Genomic DNA, 23,372 nt, shown 5'->3' on the forward strand with positions numbered 1-23,372 from the left:
TTCACAACCCTATGGGGTGTGCACAGAAATCTGCGGTGTTGCGGTAACTGGACTTGTGCAGCTGCGCGTATTCGCTGAGCGCAAAGCTAATTGAATATGCCCTGTTTAGTGAAATCAGATCATTATGGGACGTGTTGATAAACGAGGTCTGAAGATGACTGATGTTGGCCTATGTGTGTAGTCCTCTTCTGATCACACTAAACTGAAACCCAGAAAGGATCTGGCTTCTTGGCCTGTACACTGGCTGCATTCATCTCACTTTTACGCTGAGCCTAGTGCTTGGTCTGGGTCTGGCCAGCTGTAGACTGGTTTCACTTGTTACTGAGCTGCAAACGTTCGTTAGTTGTCACCCCTAGCGGCTAACTATGGTGTAAGAGATATCACAAATGTAGATTGTGAAATGGATAATAAAACAAGTTATACTTATCCCTAAAGCTTTGACTCTCTCTCTCTCCCCCCTTAGGTGTTCGGCAATAAAATGATAATCCCCTCTTTGGACGGAGATCTCTTCCAGTGGGATCGGGACAGAGAGAGCATGGAAGCCGTTCCTTTTACCGTGGAGTCTCTCCTGGAGTCATCGTATAAGTTTGGCGATGATGTTGTATTAGTTGGAGGAAAGTCCCTTACAACCTATGGTCTCGGTGCCAATAGCGGCAAGGTGAGTTTACTGCTGAACCTCCAGGAGTCCTGAGCAGAATCACTAGCAGAGAAACATTTTCCAGAGGTCTTGGCTTACAGTTTATTCTTTTAAATGAACTGTAATCTAAGAAAAGTTTTGCTGTCCCGCTGTGAAGGCGATAAGTGGTCTAATTCTCTGTCTGCCCTTTTGACATATTTTTGGACCTATTCAGACCTGGCCACACCTCCGATGATGTCACACACACATCTATTGCCACTAGGCCACTCCCCCAAGTTGTGTTTTAGAAAAAGATTATCATGTCTGAGTAAGGTTAGAGATTGGACTCTTGGTTTTGCAAGAAGACTTGCTAACACCTGTATGGAAGCTAGGGAAAGTCATATAACAAGTGTATTTACACATTCTTCTTTTAATATTTGCTGTGCCCAAATAGAGGGGGGGAATAGGGTTAAAGGATCTTACAGAAGCCTATGAAATCCTGCCTGCAGTATTGTGCATTCTTGTCTTGTAAAGTGTGCATTAAGAAATTCCTTTTGTGTTATTTGTAAATTATTCCAGATGCACTAATTCTATGTGTTACATGTTAACTGTAATCTGCTGGATCATGAAGTCACAGTAACTGCTGTTGTGAGTCTGCAGATCAGTGTAATCTTATTGTACTTTATCTCCGTTTCCTGTCCCATGGTCTGTCTTATGTCTCCTATCCCTATTGCCAACTACTTATTCTATGTTTAAGTATATTGTCTACTACAGCTGCTACCTGGAAAACTGCTCTATTTTATATTAGCAGCCTGGATCTCCTTTTCCTTAAGGTTGAGGAATATCCCACACCTAGTTGACGGGAGATGGTTGTTATGAATTTTGTTTTTAGCATAACACAATTCTTTTGGTGGCTTGTAGTTATTCACACAAACGACCCATATGTAACCATGGCTGTGTGCTCACGCTGCAGGTAAAGTACGTTTGCTCGGCTATGGGTTGCCGTCGGTGGAATGAAGAAGATGTTGAGCAGGACGATATTCTCTTATTGCACCGCAAGCAGAAAACGGTGCGTGCCGTGGGCCCTCGCAGCGGCAGCGAGAAGTAAGTCTTTGTCACATCAATGATACTAATGTTTTGGGCGTTTTTTTGCATGTGTGTGATGCTGCAATTTTCAGTTTGTGTTTTTTCATCATTAATAATTAAGTTACTTTGGACTTATTAGCTCAAGGTTCTACTCATGTGGTTGGTAAAAGTGGAAGCATATATGTAGATAGTAAGATTTGTTCCACTTGTCTTCTCGGCTAATGCTGATTGCATCATAGTGTAATAACCAACTATTAGGTTTTAAGGGTCAATTCCTGAACTTCATCAGAATGTCCTGTGTTATGTATGTGGCTACAGTTCTCCGTGAAGAAGTCGTCTTTATTTGGCATTGGACAGAAGTCCGATCTTCTGGTTGGATGGAAGTATTGGGTGTAGTTTTGCTACAATGGGACTTATATGTTCAGGATTATTGTTCTCTCCCAGTTATTAACGTCCACTTTTAATATGCATCCTTTTATGAATGGTCGCTTCCAAGTCTAGTATCTACATCGCCCAAATGTCTCCTTGTCCATCCGCTGGGGTTTCTCCCTCATCCACTTGTGTGATCGTCGGTGAGCAATCATTCATAGGATATTGAATAGTCTGTCTCTCTCTTTCTGCAAACTGAATGGTTGTATGCAGGTTTTAATTCAACGTGACTCCAGCTCCTAAAATCTGTTTTTGCTAAATCCCAAAATGTGTATGTGACAGCCATGAGGTTCATGGATAAAACATAGAAGGAAGTTTTATGATTGGATATAGTATATTGCTATCGCTCTGTTTCAACGGATTTAAGAATAGACCTGAAATGGTTAATGTATCAATAGATTTATTGAGGGATTAAAGGTGTTTCCGTTGAAATTTAGGATAATTTTGAAACCCGTCTTTTCCCCTTTCAGACTGAAACTACTTTTTTGTATGGGCAACTTATTTTCCCATGTTAAGTCTTTTTATTCTGCTGATAGTGGGATTCAGTATTTGCATTTTGGTCTCCCAGTAAATAAATGAAAATGTTTTCACATCTGAGGGTAAATGTATTAAACTGTAGGTTTAGCAAGTCGCCAATATTCGGCGACTTTGCAGAGGAAATTTAAAACGACAATGTCTTTAAAGGCACATACTCCCTGGGGTTTTGGTGATTCCATTACAGCAAACCAATTGGTTTCTGTAATCGTTCCGTAATCACGCAGTACAGCTATGTGATCCCTGTGTGATAAGATTGTGTGGTGTGTGTATGTATATGTGTGTGTGTGTGTGTATATATATATATGTATGTATGTATGTATATGTATATATATATGTATGTATGTATATGTGTATATATATATGTGTGTATGTATGTATATGTGTATATATATATGTGTATATGTATATATATGTATGTGTGTATATATATATATATATATATATATATGTATATATATGTATGTGTGTATATGTATATATATGTATGTGTGTGTGTATATATATATATATATATATATATATGTGTGTGTGTATATATATATATATATATATATGTGTATATGTGTGTGTGTGTGTGTGTGTATATATATATATATATATATATATATATATATATATATATATATATATATATATATATATATATATATATATATATATATATGTATATGTGTATATATAATACAAGTTAACCCGTGCATGATACTCATGCATTCTAGTCAAATCAGGCTACTTAAGGTCTTAAAAAGGTTCTTGTCATGCATTTGGGCCTAGCCCAGGCCTCCTCAGGGGAAGAGCGTTACTTCCCGACGCAAGCGGCCTTTTTAATGTGTGTTCATGAGGTAAAATTACCTCACGAAAATGAGTTTGCGCCCTCAACTCGTAAATTTAGCCTTTACTACCCCTCCCACGGGGGGGAAGGGGGGATGATGGAAGTTAACTGACTTGACTATTCTAATTTTTTTGTCAAATAATGTCAGTATACCAAATTTCAGGTCAATTGGATGAGCCCTTTCTGAGAAAATAGTTTTTTACACTTACACACACACACACTAACGCACGCCTCTACACATGTGTGTTCATGAGGTAAAATTACCTCACGAAAATGAGTTTGAGCCCTACCAAATTTCAGCCCTTTTTGAATTTTTTTTCCCACACACACTAAGAATTTAGTAAGTCAGTGTATAACTCCGCCCAGCAGGTGGCGCTGCAACTTGTTGTTTTTTTTACACAGACAGACTCCACTAATCATTTATATATTAGAATATATATATATATATATATATATATATATATATATATATATATATATATATATATATATATATATTGATATATCATGATTAGCAGTATTACTTTTTTTAAAACATGTTTTTATATTTTTAACAGTCAATAAAAAACAGGAGTCGAGTACATTTGTAAATAAAAGAGCTCTGTGCAATGGAGAGGACGGTACTCAGACTCTATTTGAGTATGAGAGAGGTAAGACTGGGAATTTGCAAAGAGTTAAGTAAATATCAGAGTAAAATAAAGAAGAGGCAAACAGGAGTTCTGTAAAAGGAGAAGAGGGAAGAAGGGTGGCAGAAACCACCCAGGGAGTGTGGGCATTGGCTAGGTGAAGGGGAACTGTACTGGAAGTAGGACATCCAGGGCTCCCATACCTTGTTGAAGGTAGCAGTATTACTTCTTAAAGGGAGCTTACTGGATTGTGCATTTTAATGTTTCTTAAAACACAATCTATCAATGTATAATTTGCAGAATCCTCTACTCTGTGACCTGTGGATGTGAGCAGGACTCTTCCTTTGAAAAATGAGTCTAACTGAAAGGTCCGATCGTGCATTTGTCCAAGATTTTTTATCAATCATTGACAAAGTGTACACTTTTTGGGTTTTTTTTTGGCACAGAGGCTATAATGCGAGAGGGAATGAATAATTCAATTAGATCTGCACAATATAATTGGTGAACTGAGCACAGCTGTGTAGAAGTGTTAGATGTGCTGGAGAATTTCATAATTCTAACATCACTCAGTGTAAAATACATAATTATATCAAACACATAAGACATAAGTATGTTACTACGTGCATATTTGTGGTAGTATTTTTGCAGTAAGTCGGAATGTTCAGGACACTGGAGGGAAGTAATAAAATGACCCAGGAAAGTGTGTGTGTGTGACGATCAGATGTTCCTTGGGTTGTACTTTGCCTTGTGTGTGCAGGATACATGAGGTGCAGCAAATCCTCTAAGGTCCTGACAGACATCCGAACAAACTGGAAGAACTTGTCCTGTCCTACTGACAAGGATCACTAGCTCTATTTTCTCTGACCGGTTAACAGGATGGAGAACGTTGTCTCCAGGATGTAGTACAGAATATTGGGTGAAGATCTAGGAGGCATTGCTCCGGATACTTGGTTAACACTGAATTTTGAATGCCTTTGCAAATCTAAGACCACAAATAAAACGTGTATTGAAGGCATCCACAAACACATTGCCTTGTGATGTTTTTATTACACCAAAAAATGGCATTGGGTACATGGTCTAACGGGTAACTTCTGATGTTCTTTAAAGGGACCACTACACCTGAAATAGATATAACCGTTTGTTTCTCTATATAAATATATCTACTGTGTGTATTCATGTGTTTTGAGACCTGTATTTCATTGCTGTTTGCGTGGACGGTATTGGCGGCACGTCATAGAGATCAATGGCTCTCTGTCCTGCTCTGCCCTTAGGCATTGTCTAATATGAAATACAGCTTGATGAAGTGTCCGTGTGGATGCCCCCTATAGGTTCCACACGCTTATTACAGCTGAAAATATTTTCCAAAAGGCTGTGATCGATGGAAGATAATATTCCTATATACAGCAGTGTTCCTGTCGCTAATCCCTTTGAAAGACACTATAGCAAGCCTACAAATGTACAGCAAATGTCCATACAATGTCCAAGATCTCCGGTTCTATGTGTAGGAAACCTGGACAAGAGCTGCTTATAACAGTCCTAAATATAATGCATATAATACAATAGTTTGAATATAGAGTATATGACAATTTATGACCTGAATTCCTAATTGCTGTGACCTCGGCATTTAGAGCACTTTACCCTAAAGTTACATAGTGAGGTTGGAAATAAACAATGTTTATCATATGTTGAGGATATATGTTGTACACTGAACATGGAGTACAGTACTGCTATTCTCCCATGCTTCATGCCCATCAGTAATTAATGGGTCTATTCTGGACAATAAATAAGCATATGCTCTCCGTCATCAACGTCTACGGTACATGTGCAGTTATTCAGATTGGTGCCTTTTTTTTTTTTTACCATGTCTGTGGTTTCTCAGGTGGAATTTCAGCGTTGGGCACTTTGAGTTGCGCTACATCCCAGATGTTGAGCCACGAGTGGGGTTTATTGAAGGTCACATTGAATCCAGCGGTGGCACAGATGAGTCCAAAATAATCTCTGACATCGATGAGCAGGAAACCGGGACAAAGGACTCGTTTATAAAGGTCTCTGTCGCAGATTGGAAAGTCATGGCCTTCAACCGGCAGCTGGGTCATCTGGAGTGGGAACACCAGGTAAGATGTGTTGGTGACTGTAAGTGGGATGTACACGTGAGATAGATCATTCATCCATAGAATGTGTTCTATAGGTGGCTGATGACCTATTTCATGCATCTTTTTTAACCTCGTTCTATTCTTTCTAGTTCTGCACTCCCATCGCCTCAGCCTGGTTAGTTAGAGATGGAAAAGTCCTTCCCATCAGTCTCTTTGATGACACGAGTTACACGTCAAATGATGAGATCTTGGAGGACGATGAGGATATTGTGGAAGCTGCGAGAGGGGCTACGGAGTCCAGTTTCTACCTGGGTATGTGTGATGGAGGAGACCTGTCTGTATGAGGCCCCATGATCCATGTTAAATGGAAATAACATTTCACATTTGAGATGTACAAGTTGCGGCTCCTCTTGCCCAAGTATTGGTATAGTGTGTGTCCGTCTACAAGTCCTGCTAGAGGAATGAGCAGGGTAAGGTTACCGGTGAGGTATAATCCTGCAGAAAGTAGTATTGGACACAATAAGTTCAGTCTATACATGGATAATTGAAGTAGATAAGGAACTTGTGTGTTGGCCGTAACTTGTAGCAGTCCATGGTAGTAATACAGGGCACTAGGATTGTGTTTGTGACAATTGTCTGCTAAACTCCAATAACATTTCTGAGTTCTTAAAGCGCCTGTTGTATTGTCAGATTGACGACCAGCAAAATACATTTTGGATGTTTGTCCTTTAAGCATAAACTGGAAAGTAGACACATCATATTCAACTCTTCCCTTTATTATAATTATTTTAATTAATGTGATCTAGGTGCTGATGATCCTAGTGCTTAGTAAATGCCGTATTGTGGCAGAGAATGGAGAGATCACACAGGGACAGTCTTGTCTTACACTCATTATAATGCTTCTCTGTGAATGACAAGTGTGTCTTTTATTATCATGTAAAATAAAGTAGAAGTGATCCAGTGTAAAGACCATAGGCTCCTTGCAGGCAGCCATTGTAAGGCCCTGCTGTTTATGGGAATGCACCTATCCCGTCACTGGGAAGCAGTGACATCCGTGAGGCAGGAATACAGTTTTAGTGATGCCGCTGGGTTTAAATGATCACATGTGAAGTGATAGCCTACATTATTAAATATTTCTTCAGACCCCCTATTGTGTTGGAGACAGGTGCAAATTCAGATGGAGCGCATTTTAGTGAGCCTAATCCTGCTCCCAATGCTGTTGAAGAAGAATGGGGGGGCGGAGTTATTGTAACACTTGTGGGGGGGGGGGTGGGCTGATTTCTCCATCTGCCTCGTTAAAGAGGGACTGTCACCCGCCGCACACAAAGGAAAACAGCTTTGTGGGTAGGAGACATATGCACCTTCATCATCATCTATTTACATAGCGCCACTAATTCCGCACCGCTGTACAGAGAACGCATTCACATCAGTCCCTGGCCCATTGGAGCTCACAGTCTAAATCCCCTAACATTCTCTCACACACACCCACACACACACCCCGAGAGAGACTAAGGGCAATTTAATAGCAGCCTATTAACCTACTAGTATGTTTTTGGAGTGTGGGAGCAAACCAGAGCGCCCAGAGGAAACCCACGCAAACACAGGGCGAGCATACAAACTCCACACAGATAAGGCCATGGTTTGGAATCAAACTCCTGACCCCAGTGCTGTAAGGCAGAAGTGTTAACCACTAAGCCACAGTGCTGCCCATATCATTTTGGCCACTTTTATAATTTGTTTCTACTGAAAATGAAATATATATATCTATATATCTATCTGCGTCCCTCTCTTATACTTCACAGAGAATACATAATTTTTTGACCTGATATTAATAACATTTGAGCAGCAAGTTAAGTTTTGGTAGCATCATCTTTCATCCTTATGCCAATCATTTCCTCTCCTTTCTTCAGGATCAGTAATTATCTGTTTGTGTTAGTGACACCCTTGGTTTTTTTTTTCCGTCTTACCCCTGTATAATATCACTTTCTTGCCATACTAGGAATGTTCCGGGGGCAGCTGTATCTGCAATCGTCCGTTCGACCATCTGATAAGTTTCCAGTTAATCCAACAGCGCTGGATACAATGAAGGACGGCCATGGCATTATATCCCTGCCAAGGATCAAATGGAAGCCTTTAATTCGTAAGCTTGTGCTTCATTTAATGTTGTCCATTTTTAGGTTCCTCATATCTGCAGCCAATCTAATTGTCATATCATTGTGATGTTTGTAGAACTCATCTGCTAATGCATTTATTGTTGAAAAAAGTAACTTTAACATATACTTCAGTGTATTCATTCAAGAGGAGCTGTCTCCTTCTATACCGTTAATAGACTGAGTTATTCCATCACCACCTGTTAAATTCTTCATGTGTCAGCAGTATGATTCCATTATATATGTGTGTGTGTGTGTGTGTGTGTTAATCTGTGTAATGAATTGGAAGGTTGTTCACAATTTCAGAGATGCTACTAAACGTACCCTACAAGCTGGTTCAAAACCGAAAGGCATCATATATCATACAGATGTAAACTATGTAATATATTGCATGGAATTTCGAAACCGCTCTTCCTAGATGCTACTAAACGTACCCTAGAAGCTGGTTCAAAACCGAAAGGCATCATATATCATACAGATGTAAACTATGTAATATATTGCATGGAATTTCGAAACCGCTCTTCCTAAATAATTTCTTCTTAAAATCTTATAACATAACATTAATGGATTATTTATACAGTTTTGTGAATTTATTCTTTACTCTGAATAGCAAAGTGATTGTAATCATTATCATTGAGTAATATTAAGACCAAGCACATCCATGTAATAGTGATAGAAGCACTTTAAAAAAGGGAATAAAATCAAGTTAATTTTTATCTACATCCAGAATTTACACTAATCACAAACATCTGTAAAATATGAGGGTAATTTAGCCACATGGTAGTAGACCATGTTGGTTTTTCTTTTGTTATTTTTGTTAAAGGAGAGATGGTTAAATCGCATTTAATAACTTTGTGAAGTCCACTGTAGTTGAGCTGCCTAATCATTGACCGGCTGCATGCAGTGTCTTTCAACAGACAATATATCTGCTATGTGCGCATATCTACATCCGTGGCCTTCTACAAAACCTTTTGTAGCCGGAATGAGACACTGGAAGTATGCTATACACTGTATGTGAGCGTGTGGTTTTCGTGTGTGTGTGAAACTACTTGGCACCTAATACAACTTGGCTAAATAAGAAAATTGTGTGGCTTGGTGCACATTAATGTTTGGAAATAAGACTGTTCTCCTTCGCCATCCTCAGACTCTCCGTCCCGAACTCCTGTGTTGGTTGGATCAGATGAGTTTGATAAATGTCTCAGCAATGACAAGTTTTCTCATGAAGAATACAGCAACGGGGCACTGTCTGTGTTACAGTATCCGTATGGTAAGTTTGGAGAAGCCCTTTGTATTTCTGCACCTGTAGTAACAACATAGAGACGAGTATTGTGGTCCCTAATGTAAAATTAACTAGATTGCAACGGCTGTAGAATCGCAGAAGCATAGAAATAGGGGTACTAATGATATCCGCTGCAGCGGGCCAAGAGTCTGCGTGTGCCCAGTTGTCATCCAAGTATGATATATAGGCTCAGGGCTGTTTGGTTCTTTCCTTCTCTGGAAGCCATGACGGCCGGTTTATAAGTTACAGCGCTGCCACTAGAATTCAGAACTGATGTCTACAGACTGTGATGTGTTGCTTGAGATAAAGACATGCACCGTTTTGGATATGGTTTACTTAGAAGTTAAAATCTATATAAATACATCCTTAGGTCAATGTCTTCCTTGTGTTAGGTGGAAATGTGCACATGATCTGATTTAAATTTTGTTTCTAGTGTAAAACACGGTGGTGTTGGTTAATAATGGGGCTGAAACTTTCCACCATAGCAATAAAACCATGACCGAGAGCGTGTTGCTTCTCCTGATGATGTGCCTTGTTTCTAGCAAAGCCTGGAGGAGACCACACATATGGAAAGAAAGAGACGTCGCAACCTATTGTTGCAGCGGTCAGCCTGGCTGCACGTCCTGCCCAGCGTCCCCCCGCTGTGACTATGGGTACATACCTGTACACTGACCATTGTCCTTGTGCGTCATCCATGCCATACTGTCTGTTGGTGTAATGCTCCATCAAGAGAATCCTTTCATCTGCAGTATTCAGTTTTATATTCTGTATGAGGCTGGGCGCCCTTCCTCCTTGTCCCTTCTGATCTTCATCAGTATAAGAATGGGGCTTTGCCCTTAGTAACTTCATTCCAGGCTGCTATTCATTTATGTGTTTTTTTTTTGGGGGGGGGGGGGGCTACCATGGCAACCACAGTCACAGGACACATGGTGTAGTGAACAGAAAGGCTTTGGAATGCTCTTCTGAACTCTTTCTGCAGTGACACGTCCTCCTTCTCCTCCTCTGCCATCACGTGACCTGCTGGGAGCCTGTGTCGGTGTAGCAGGCTGATTGTGTGTCTGTGTGTGTGTGTCTGTGTGTCTGTTGCCCATATTTGTTTGACAACCGGAGAGCTTTTGAAAATGAGATAATTTGTTGAATTATAGATAAGCAAAATGATGCATACTAAAAAGGTACTTTACTTGCCACTTAAATAAAAAAAAAATCTGTTATTGGTACTTTAAGGGCCCCAAACCCTCCACCCTGTTGGTGCACAGCTATGAAAAGGGTCTTTAATTGTAAGTCAGTCGTAGCTACTGGCTGCTCCCTGCTCCTTTACTTACAGGGTTGCTTCTCTTTTTTAATGTGCAAGTGTCTGCACTATAAGGATTTTTTCGCAATATCCCTAGTTCTGAAAGGTACTTTTTAAAAATTTTTGTAGTTGCCGGTTACTCGTGGAACCTTAAGACTGATGAAATCTCTACAAGGTGCTCCCTTGTAAGCCGCTACATTTAGACCCTCTGTACTGCTTTTTCTCCATGCTATTTTTTCTGCTAGGTGGTCCGCCGTTGCAGGTGTACATCTCGGTGACCTAGGTTTCACAGTACTGGTTCTCTTGGTGCTTGATCGGTATAGACAGAGGTGGTCGCCTCACCCCTTTCTATATCCTTATGGATCCGAACGTTCCATTAAGTCCTCAGCGGGTGACTGTGCAGCTGCTGACTCCCGAGTCATTCAACCTGTTGTAGGGATCACTCCTCTAGAGTAGCTAGTCAAGAGCCAAAGCAGATGTAATCACAAACATCTACAGCTATTCTTTTGGAATTTCTAAATGTATATCTGTTATACATGTATCGGGTCTACTTGTTTTTTTAGAGCATGTGAGAGCCTGAATTTCATAATGCAATAAAGTAAGCGTTGAAAACATCTCTGAAATCATCTCTTACTCTCCAGACAATGGTTATTATCTGCCCTATTACAAGAGAGAGCGCAGCACGCGGGGGACTCAGATCACCGTTGGGATATTGGAAAATCCGAACTACAAGAACACTCGCAAGAAGGATCCTGTTATGCTCCTGCCCTGGTGGAAGGAGATCGTAGGCACCATCCTGCTGTGTATCACTGCCACCACCTACGTTGTACGCAGACTGTTTCAGCCTAATCCACACAGTGCCAGGGTACGTAATACGTCTCTAGATGCATTGTAGATTGCTTCTTTTGTGTTTTGTAATGCTGGGGTAGTCCTGGATCCCTGCATGTGTAACCTTCTGTATGTTTTGTTGGTTCGGTATCGCTATGTACATGACCAATGTCCACAAGAATTTTGCACAGCAATTAGATCTATTTTAGTGATGAGCATGAATAGCACTTACATTCCAGGTTCTAATGTGCCTTGCAGTGCTATGTAAATAATAACCATCTTATGAAAGATAACTTTAGGTTGAGTATTGAAGCATCAAACGTTTTATGTTTTGTTTTTTTTGTAACTGTAAATATGCACATTATTATACAAACACCAGAGGGTAAATGTATCAAGCTGAGAGTTTTCCGGCGGGTTTGAAAAACCAATCAGATTCTAGCTATCATTTATTAGTACAATCTACAAAATGAAAACTAGAATCTGATTGGTTGCTATAGGCAACATCTCCACTTTTCAAACCCGCCGGAAAACTCTCAGCTTGATACATTTACCCCCAGATGTGCGGTTAATTGTTTTAAGTATAATTTTATTTTGTAATAATTGTACTTTTTTTTTTTTTTTTTTTTTTTTTTTTACATATAGAAGAGAAAAGAATCTGAGACCCAGTGTCAGACGGACCATAAATATGAGCCCACCAGCACAGAAATGAATGAGAACAGGAGTGACTACAGCGGCTGTGGATATGTGTCACGGTATAACATTTATTATTCCAGGGAATCTCTTGTGCTGTTATACCATATGTCCTTTTACTAGATGATTGGCAGTGCTCATATTATGCCTAACTGACCAATCACACTGGTTTAACACCAATTAGCAGATGTTCTGATCTCTATTAGATGAGAGAGAAATACCTTGTAAGTCATCTTATTAATTTGGGATAGATATTTAAAACTAAACAATTGAATGTTTAATCAGTGTCCATGTTTGAGATAAGTATGATGCCACTTGTGTTTTAATCTGATCCTCACTTCACGTTACAGGTATCTTACCGACTTTGAACCTATTCGGTGTTTAGGACGTGGGGGGTTCGGAGTGGTGTTCGAAGCCAGAAATAAAGTGGACGACTGCAACTATGCGATCAAGAGAATCCGGCTTCCTAACAGGTAACAACGCGTTTCTCTCAGGGGCCGCCATATGACCGTAAGACTCATCCTTGAAAAGTGTCTGCACTCGGAGAGCACCATAATGTGTTAAGCGCCTTCCAGACTGTATATACGTAGGTTACTACTATTTGATTTATACTCTCTGCGCCTAGGGGGACCTATCTATATTTATCAGTTCTACATCTAGGGTTGGGACTACCCCTTTGCTCCCTGTCCCCCCGGCAGCAACTCTCTCTCTATTTATACACCTCTCCCAATAGGGAGCGCGGAAGCCACTTTTTTCTAATATACGTACGTTAGTCTACTTGTGGCCACATGCTGTGATATTGCCGAAGATATCGGGCAATGGACCCAATTATTGTGTTGAAAACAACATTCATACTCAATAATAATCTGAAATAAATTCCATTTATATCTGGTATCTTGGTAAATGTAGTTGGAAAATGACTATAGATGACCGCTATTGGCGTGTGTGTCTGGTTGGTTATCTTGTGACCACATTAACAGTCCCTGATCATGCATTAGGGATCTGGCCAGTTGGTTGGATCTCACCCTATTTTTTCACGTTTGTATATGTGGTTCATATTTGATATTAATCCTATTACTTTGGGCAAGCGGCAGGATCGGCTTGTGTGGGGCAAGATTAACTAAGCAAGGAATCCTTATACCTATTAAATTTATTAATATATGTATAGTAGGCGCTTCTCGGAGCTCATTACATGTAACTGTTCCTAGGAAACTGGCCAGAGAGAAGGTAATGAGGGAAGTAAAAGCTCTCGCCAAGCTGGAGCACCCTGGAATTGTGCGCTACTTCAATGCGTGGCGAGAAGAGCCGCCAGAGTTATGGCAAGAACAAATGGATGAACTGTGGCTGAAAGATGGAAGGTATGGCTCTTGACATAACTAGAGAAGCTACCTTAATGAATACTTAATTATTTGAGTTATGCATTTGTTTGACATTTATTTATTTTATCCTAGCACGGATTGGCCTTTCAGCTCTCCAACGCCTGCGGATGGCCTATCTATCAAGGTTCGTAGTGCAGATCCGTACTCCATGAAAGAGAAGGTAGAAGTCATCACCCCTTCATCAGAGAGTATGAGCTCCTTGTCCACTGCGTTTGTTGCTGTTGATCCAGAAAGACATCGGAGACGGTCATCACCTTTCACCTTTTCTACAGATGATTTCAACCAATCAGAAGATGCCATAGTGAACCTGCAGGACAGTTTCCTTACAGACTGTGATTTGGAGCACAGTATGATGGTTGACGAGGATGTGGGGACTGATCATAAACATTACTGTCACCGAGGAGTGGACGTTGGGTTACACGAGAGAACCTCCTCATCCATCGTCTTCGAGGACTCTGGTTGTGACAATGCATCAAATAATTTAGACAACAGAACGGACGTTTCTGTTGTGGTTACAACAAGTGAGTTTTCTCAAAGAGACTCTGGAACCAAGGACTCCAGTGAAAGTAAACCCACTTCCGCAAGTACTTTGTCCATTTCTCCACCGAGACCAAAAACCTTAAACTTGGACCTAACCAAAAACACAGCCGAGAAGCTGAACCCCAGCTCTCCCAAGGTGTACCTCTATATTCAGATGCAGCTGTGCCGCAAGGAGAACCTAAAAGACTGGATGGAGACGCGCTACACTTTGGAGGACAGGCCGCGTGCCGAGAGCCTCCATATATTTCTGCAGATAGCGGAAGCTGTTCAGTTTTTACACAGCAAAGGGCTGATGCACAGAGACCTGAAGGTGTGTACATTGGCCATCTGGTAGGCTGGCATACATTTGGAAGAATATACATACTCTATTTGTCAGTTGGCTTAGTTGGGATCAACCGGCTGGCAGCACTAATTCAGAGTGCCAACCTTAGGTCACATATGTGTAGAGAAAAGGTCATTCCCCAGCCCTTAGAGATGTGGCAGATATCTCCCATACAAAGAGGTACCCTTGTTTTACTCCACGAGAATATCAGTAAGGTGCCCACGCATGCTGCCATCTACTGGCAATGAGTAGAATGCCTCCTACTCATCCAGGCTGTTGCTGCCATATTTATAGTCTGGCCTTGTGAAAATCTGAGATTTCTAGCCTATTGGGGGGGAATGTTTTGTACCCGCTCGTGTGGCAACTGCTCCATAATAATGCCGCACTGATTTGTGTAGCAGACGAGCCGTTCACATGCCACCCAGATCAGCCAAGTGCCCGGAATAAACAGTCAGGTTCCGGTGCCCCTTGCCATCAGTAGGTCACATGACCAGTAGCAACTGCTAACAATGTACTTTATAGAACCTGCCGGGACACTTGTTAGGATGTATAAATCAGAACTCAGGGTATACTGATATTTACAGAAACCGTTTCACTGGTGTTTTATAACCGTATATGTAGAAATAATTCTTTACCTCTCTTGTATAACTATTCGATATTGAGTATTTTGCTCCAGACCAAATACAATCTGCGTGGTAAGAGATCTTCCAATGACATTCACATAGTACATTATAGATCTGAGATCTGTGTTTATGGAGGGAGATACTTCCTGATACACAGCGGAAGGCAATTGCTGGTCACCTCTCTTTCCAGAACAGTAGACTGCATGCAGATACAAATGTAAATACATTATAATACTAGAAATCAGATATTTTAAGGTATGGGAAAAGTTATATATTTGGAAATATAATGTAGCCCTTTTATATAAGCCATCTTTGTTTTATTTGTCCTTTAATTCTGATAAACCTGAGTGATTACTGTCATGCTAGTTACATGTTGCAATCCACTCCATATATTATTGTGCAAGCTTGCCTGGATTACATTGACTTGGTCCAGTGGTAATTGGCCATCCTTTCCTGCTCCTTCTGGGTCTACCGATGCTCCACAAACTCTGCATGTATGTTTGTGGCAGGATCCAACATGTTGCATCAGGATGGTAAAGATAAAGGAGTGTGATATTTCCAATTTCTTTTTATCACTGTAATGTTATAAGGCAGTCATAGTCGAGCTGTGTCTCTCCAGGTGTTTTTGAAACTACAAGCCCCAGCATGCTTTGCCAGTAGATAACCTGCTGATTGTTGGCATGCTGGTACTTGTAGTTTCACAGCACTTGGAAAGCCACAAGCTGTCCTAAGGTATTACCTGCAGACTGTTTGGTAATAATATTGATTTATTTATGTTCAGTCCTAAAATGACATCTGTGTTTTGATGAAGGTGGGTCACAGAAATAGCAGGAACTTGGTTGTACAAGAGCATATTAAAGGTTGATTAGTGGACTTATTGCCTCTATATACTGTATACAGCTGAGATGACGGAGACGTGGACCATATAATCACTGAGCAGGTGCACCGAGACTGAGTATGCAGATAAATGTTTGGATCAAGCCTTTCAGTGATTAATTCATCCTCTTCCTGTTTGTTTTCAGCCTTCCAATATATTTTTTACAATAGATGATATAGTAAAAGTGGGAGACTTCGGGTTAGTTACTGAGATGGACCAAGAAGAAGACGAAGAAGCTGTTTTGACCCCGATGCCAGCGTATGCCCGACATACCGGGCAGGTCGGAACAAAGCTCTACATGAGCCCAGAACAGGTGCGTGTGGGGTCAGTGTATCTATGAGGATGGTGTAAATGTAACACAACCAATCTGCAGAGGGGATGAGCTGACTTGTATCAATCAGCAGAATATCCGTTTATTTCTAGATGTATGGCCAAAGCTACTCCCACAAAGTGGACATCTTCTCACTGGGGCTGATTTTATTCGAGCTGCTGTATCCGTTCAGTACCAATATGGAGAGAGTACGAGTAAGTGCTTATGTTATATTAATATTGTGAGTTCCTGGATAACAGGTGGTGATAGGAGTATCATCAGTACTTCTGTGTCTGTACTAATTGGTGACCGAATTCCTGTACGTATATGGAATACTCGCCAGCGAACCCCTACTAATTAGATCCTGCAATATAAGTAGAGGGGAATTTAAAGTTTGTGGGACCAAAGTGAGTGTGAGTTTGTCTTTGTTTTTTTCCCTACTAGATTAGCTGCAATAGTGTCAGAATGAAAGCATCAGTAACCCCCCTGTCCTTATCGTCATTCACTTATAAAGTGGCAGAAAACCCAGCAGCGACGGACATACACAACACAAGACCCTACATAGCAGATATAAGATGGGGTAGTAAAGTCACATGTGCTGCAGCCCCTTACTAAAACTGTTACGTGTTTATAGGAGAGAAGAGTCTTAGAGAGAAGTGTGGAATAGTGAAGTGTCTTCTATAAAGTAAGCACAATAATCAGGCTTGTGTTCTGGTTAGCGCCCTACGTTTCCTACCAGATATCATTTCTCCAGCGCAGCAGGGGGAGTTGTAAGATGTGGAGGGGAGTGTAGTGTAGTCTGCGTGTGTGACTGCAGCCTTGTTATCACAGCTTGTTCAGTCAGTCCAGCTTCCGCTGTACTTTACTACCCACTGAAAGTTCTTTTTAAAAGGTATAAAGTTAGTAATTGGTTAGTATGGTTATATATTTTAGGTTATGCTAGATGACGGTAAAGTAGTACATGGCTGTAATGTTCCCTGATATTGATATAGCTTTGTTTCCACTTGGGATAAAGGTTAAAATATCTCCATTTGTAAAGTACAATGTTAATTACCTAATAGCTAAAGTTTTACACATTTGTAAAACCAGCGCAGAGAAGAGGGCACAAATCACACCAAGCATCTGAAATAATAGTGGGTACAGCCAATGGCGGGAGTGCCTGTGCCCGCCAGTTATTGCCGTTCGGAGGTGAGCGGCTACGGACCCCCTCACCTCTCCCCTGTAGCCACATCACCCCAGCAATGACTAACTCCACCATTGCGTGTTTGTAGCACATTGTATAGTTGCTGTTTTTTTCGGGTTTTTTCTTTTTTAAGTTTCACTAACTTGCAAAATGGTCCCTGTTTATTGCAGACCACACCCTGTTTTATATAGAAATTGTTCAATAGAAATATTCTAAAAAAGATCTTTTGATTAAAATCAATGGAAAATTTGTGGGTGAGAGATCAGCATTGTTGGTTGTCATGATTCCCTCTAGATGGCACTGTTTCCTCACACAGACTGTACTGGGAACGGTTATCACCAATAGAATTATTATCTTAGACCGTGTGTTTAGTAAGGCTGGGTACACAAGACTAGGTACACAAGGCTGGGTACACACTGGAGAATTTTCTCACCGAAATGTTATCTGAAATGATTGTACCTACTACTGAAGGTCCGATCAGTCTGGCGATTCATCCATACACACTGACACAATTTACCTTCAGATCTGTGCTCTTCATCTGGTCCTTTGTCTGATCCTCTAGTCCGGAGAATGACGGCACAATATTCATTAATTCACTACTGTCACATTGTCACCCTGATTAAAACCGCCTTGTTATAGCTATCCACATGTCCTAACGAATATCGTTAGCATCTGTGACTCTGAAACTAAACATTCTCTCTTAGAACGAACAAATTAATTATTCCTTCTATAGCACTCTCTACATTTATTCACCGGGACATTCAATACTAGCATCGGCTGAAAAGAACACGACTCTGTAACCTCTATGGAGGCCGTGAGCATGAGTGCATATACTCTACATGACCGGTCGGTGATTGGTCGGAAAATATTAAACACTATGACCAACCAAATGAGCCAACAGTCGACACTTTGGAATAACTTCTGACCATCGTGTCACTATACACACTAACCTGACTTCCAACCGAACGTCGTATGTTGTCTGATTTGCCAGATTATTGGATGAAAACGCTCCAGTGTGTACCTAGCCTAAGGCAGCACATACATAAAGCAGGAAGATTCAAGGGAGACAAGCTAAGTGGAACTTGGAAACAAAGGCTAGGGAGGGCAATGCTCTGTTCAGCTCACCACATTATAGGATAAGGGCAGAGCTGAGACAAGAGGAGCGGGTATGACAGAGTGGAGATGAGGACAGCAGCAAGACTGTCCCTATGGAGAGTAGTATCAGGTTGGGAGTTGATTGACTTTAGTAAAGCGTTTTTCAGATAGCATTTAAAGATTTGAAGGCTAGGACAGAGCCTGGTTATGCATGGTAGGGAATTCCATGTCTCATAGGCAGGAGGGAGTTGTGGTTATTCAAGACAACTTATAGTGATCTGTTGACTCTGGATGGGGGAAAGTTGATGAGCTCTTTTTTTTTTGGACACGTTGACCTTTAAGTATCATCATGCCATCCACGTGGAAATAGCGGAGAGACATTTGGTCACGGGAGGAGCGAGGTCCACGTCGGGGTAGTTTAGCGCAGGTGAACCAGGATAGGATGGTTATGAAGGACAAGGGAGTGAAGACTGTGCCAGAGAAGAGGTGATGAACAGTGTCACAAGCAGCAGAGAGGATGGAGAGGTCCCCCATAAACTTATTAATCCACCAATGAGCACTGTTGACTTACACAGGGGTATACTCAGATGGAGAAAATAAATAAATACATTTTCATACATTTAATTACTCTGTTGATCTCGTGCTATAAGTTTAAATTAAATTGTCTGCACAGAATATGACACAAGCTACACCCTACAGTACAGGAGTGCCAGGTGGCTCCATGTGCTCAGTTTAATTGTGCTCTATCTGTACATCTGGAGAAGATAATGATGGCGTGTATAGAGCATTACACACAAGCCTGTTATTAGCAGATATATACACTCATAGATCACCCAGTGCTATGTCCCATAGATCATACAGGATAGCTGCCCTGTATAGAGAACAGGGTTTCTGCATTTAATAATAATAATCACTTTTGGTAACATTACACTTGGACAGCATTGCACAGATATGAAGGGCAGCTCTGACTGTACCCAGCAATAAGATCAGCAAAACAGTGGGGGACATCTATAAAACCTGGTGCACGGGTCAGTGTGGAAGGAGCTTACCCGTGCTTTTTTTTTTTTTTTTCTTTTCTTTTTACCGCAGTTTGCGAAATGGAAGCAAATGCCTTGTTACAGAACAGTCTGTGCACCTCTTTCTCAGCAATGGCCCCCATTGACTTTAAACTAGCATTGCTCCTTATTAATGCCCCTTCCATCCATCTTTATGGCCTCTGTTGACCAACAATCCAATGCTGCCTACCCATGGACCAATCCCGTCACTCCACAGGATGACTACCCAGTATTGCCCCGCAGCGTTCAGGGCAATAGCCTCTTGGATGAAGGCATGTGTGGTAACGGGCAGAGCGCTCTGTCGCATATAAGGTGTTACATGGGCACATGCCTTGGGCAGAACTTCATGCTTGGTTTTTTTTATTATTGTGTGTGTTTGTACTAATTACTATTAATGGAATTTTAACTGTTTAATTAGTAAATTAACTAGTAGGAAGTTATTTCATTTTTTTTCTAAATGTGTTTTTTTTTTTTTGTTTTTTTCCCCCCCCCCTCTCCTATTGTTTTAGATTTTAACAGACTTGCGTGACCTGAAATTTCCAACCCTGTTTACACACGAATATCCCCAAGAGGTATGTATTACATGTGAAGTATTTACAGGCTTAATAGGCGGAAATAAAGGCAAATGTTTTGTATTTTTCTGTGACCAATTGTGAAAATGATTTCATATTAACTTCAAATAAATAGAACGTGTCCCTACACACAGCGGACGTAGACCTTTTATGGGCTGAGCCTTTATTAGAATTCAGTCCATCCAATTTACTAATAACCAGTGATATGTCAGAGACACTTTATTATGTGTTCCTGCACCTTCGTGCAAATATTGTGCATAAAGACAAAGTGCATGTAAGTGCTTTGTTCAGGTGCTTCTCTACAGGGGCCCTGGTTATCGGTGATTTTGAAACTAGAAGACTCTCTGGCTGGGGAAGGGTCTTCAGGTCCCCATTCACAGCAATACTGGGAGTTTCCCTTCTCACCTAGGGTCATACAAATTTCAGTACTCCCTAGAAGGGGTGCCTCTACGAGGGCAGGGAGTTGGAACCTCCACACCACAGACAAAAACAACTGCACAGTGACAAAAAAAATGGGCAAGAGAAATAGGTGAGGTTATGGCCCATGTCTTTTGTTGGTATTAGTCCATTTCTGTCGGCCAAAATGCAAAAGATAGGTTTTAATTTATGAGATTTTCCGGCACGTCAGAGTCTTCCACGTGGGCTTTTCTGGTCAGTGGACAAAGGCAGCTTGTCCACAATCAGAGGGGTTGTCAGTCCTCCTTAAACAGTGTTACACTTGGTCTTGCCAAAAGAGTAGAGAATCAATAGTTGTGTAAACCAACGGTTCTCAGACCTGCCTCCTGGCTTTAATAACGGCACATGTCATCAGGAAGTTTCTAAGTGACTTGTACCAGGGGTTCTATGCCGACCTTCCTGGAGCAGAACCACAGAACATGCACATTAACCGTATCTGACCTAGACTGGTGGCAGCTCCGTCCATCATCGACTCTTATTGCTCTGTGTAAAGAGTGATCGGTAGCCCGTAGTCTTGTACATTCCTGTGATTTAGAAGTTATTTCCTGTGCCCTAACCGTGTTTTTCTTCCTGGACAGCAAAACATGGTCCGGCATATGCTTTCCCACAACCCAAGCGAGAGACCTGAGGCTGAAGAAGTTATTGAAAGCCCTTTGTTTGAGAGCGTTGAACTTCCTGGCAAACTGACTCTCCGGCAGAGGTCCCGGACATTGAGTACTTCAGGGCTGAAGAGTCTGAAGCATTCCTACATGTGACCACTCCACCTCGACGTTTCTTATTTTGGTTATGTTTGACCATAAAGACTGTCTATCCTGGAAACGGTACCAAGCTATGAAGTCCTGGCAAATTTCTGCTAGTAAATCTCCTTTCACAATATGATCAGATTTTAATGCCATAAACATTTTAAATAGTTGGACAAGTGTCCCTAGGTTGGACATGGCTTGAGGATTCTTCCTGACGGCATTATGAAGACCTGGATTTTAGGTGGTGGCTGTCAAGTAATATGGATTGCTCCACGACTAATGTTCTTCGTTCTATAGACTTTGTGTTTTCTAGAAGATAATCTGTTGTAGATTTGATAGCTGGTCTTTTAATACATTTTTACATGATGTAAAGCACAGATTTTTCAAGTAAGGAGAGAATGTTGGCGGTCGATCATATATAATATTTTTCTAGGTTTGGAGGCTTAACGCTAAGAGCATGGAGGTTTGAAATGCTATTTAGGTGTTCATGTCCTCCAAAGTAAATTCAGTTCATTCCGTGTGAAAAATTTGTGATTCGACGCACTTTACAACAAAAACAAAAAACTTGTTTAGCTGTTACGTACACACATTGGGTATAGACGTTTTGTGGACATACCACGTTTCTTAACAATAGCCTCCGATCTCTGAACCTTATACCTTCTCCCTTACCCACGCCATTAGCTCTGAATAAATTGATAGGCTGAACACAAATGGCTACCCCCATGGTTTGTACGCAACAGGTAACTTTCAAACCTCTTTGTAATTTGACACTTCAATATGGATCATGTATATGCTGCTCTAATCTAACTATTTGTAATTGGAATCTTAGAAAAAGCTATACAAACTGTTACTGGTTGTTCAGACCATTCTTGTTAGTGTTGACGGTTGTGTTGTTAACAATAACCTGTTGTCATCCGTTTTCTTGAATGGCTGTATGTGACAGGCAGGAACGTGTTGACGTAAACACTTCCAAGCCAGCTAGTGACTCCTCTCCTATTTTTCCACGTTGACCTTGAGAGGTGACGGTTAGCGACGCTTCAGGAACTTATGGCCACAAATATTTTGACACAATTAGGCACCTTCTGTACTTTAGCTTTGCACAGTAAATGTGAGCCAGTTATTGCCTTATTTGCAATCAAGCCGACTTGATCTGCACTAGGTCTAAATTGCACTAGGACACTAGTTCATGCCACAGTTATGTCAAAGGTTGAATGTAAGTTTGTGAACCATTTTATTTTAATGTTTTACTACTTTTGGACAGAGTTCCATAGTCTTACCTGCTACAAGATTTGTAACTACCACTGACAGGCTTGTGAATCATTTAAGGAGTTTAAATTGTGCTTGTTTTATGTAAATATGTTTTTATTTATAAAGATCGGTCAATCCAGTGGGTTGGTGCTGTACAGAGCACTTATTGCAAAATGAGACCAGTTAAGTGCATTACATTTTGTGACTTTTTTCAAGTCTAAGTGATTTAATAAAAAAAATGTTTTATTTATGGGTCTTTTTTTAATTTTCTTTTTTCCCCATTTGAGAAATTGTTTTATGCTGCAAACCTTACGTATTGTCATGTCACCGATTTACAGGAAATTATATTTAGAAAGAAAATAAAGGGTGAAATTGGTATTTTCAACATAGAATGCCAGTCATTCGTCCAGACATCCTAAACCTTCTTCTCAAAAATCCATATCGAGTTATTTGTTGGAGAATTGTGTTTTTAAGTGTGTAAGCCAAAGTATTTTGCATTTTCTCTGTTTTTT

General features: G+C 40.7%; 1 protein-coding gene across 3 annotated transcripts in view; it reads left to right on the forward strand.

Moving 5' to 3' along the window:
• Window positions 1-23,110, forward strand: part of EIF2AK3 (eukaryotic translation initiation factor 2 alpha kinase 3) — a 36,530-nt gene extending 13,420 nt beyond the window's left edge. The window contains exons 3-18 of one of the 3 annotated variants that reach the window (XM_075193952.1): window positions 464-658; window positions 1,590-1,720; window positions 6,006-6,240; window positions 6,369-6,531; window positions 8,219-8,359; window positions 9,514-9,636; window positions 10,191-10,301; window positions 11,581-11,804; window positions 12,410-12,519; window positions 12,808-12,930; window positions 13,666-13,815; window positions 13,909-14,686; window positions 16,344-16,511; window positions 16,622-16,723; window positions 20,351-20,413; window positions 21,448-23,110. In XM_075193952.1, the coding sequence (XP_075050053.1) occupies window positions 464-658; window positions 1,590-1,720; window positions 6,006-6,240; window positions 6,369-6,531; window positions 8,219-8,359; window positions 9,514-9,636; window positions 10,191-10,301; window positions 11,581-11,804; window positions 12,410-12,519; window positions 12,808-12,930; window positions 13,666-13,815; window positions 13,909-14,686; window positions 16,344-16,511; window positions 16,622-16,723; window positions 20,351-20,413; window positions 21,448-21,624 (2,994 nt within the window). In that variant the 3' untranslated portion in view covers window positions 21,625-23,110. The other 2 variants (XM_075193977.1, XM_075193978.1) reach the window with 2 other exon arrangements.
• Window positions 23,111-23,372: the final 262 nt, after the last annotated feature.

The sequence above is a fragment of the Mixophyes fleayi genome, chromosome 1, assembly GCF_038048845.1.
Source record: "Mixophyes fleayi isolate aMixFle1 chromosome 1, aMixFle1.hap1, whole genome shotgun sequence".
Lineage (NCBI taxonomy): Eukaryota > Metazoa > Chordata > Amphibia > Anura > Limnodynastidae > Mixophyes > Mixophyes fleayi.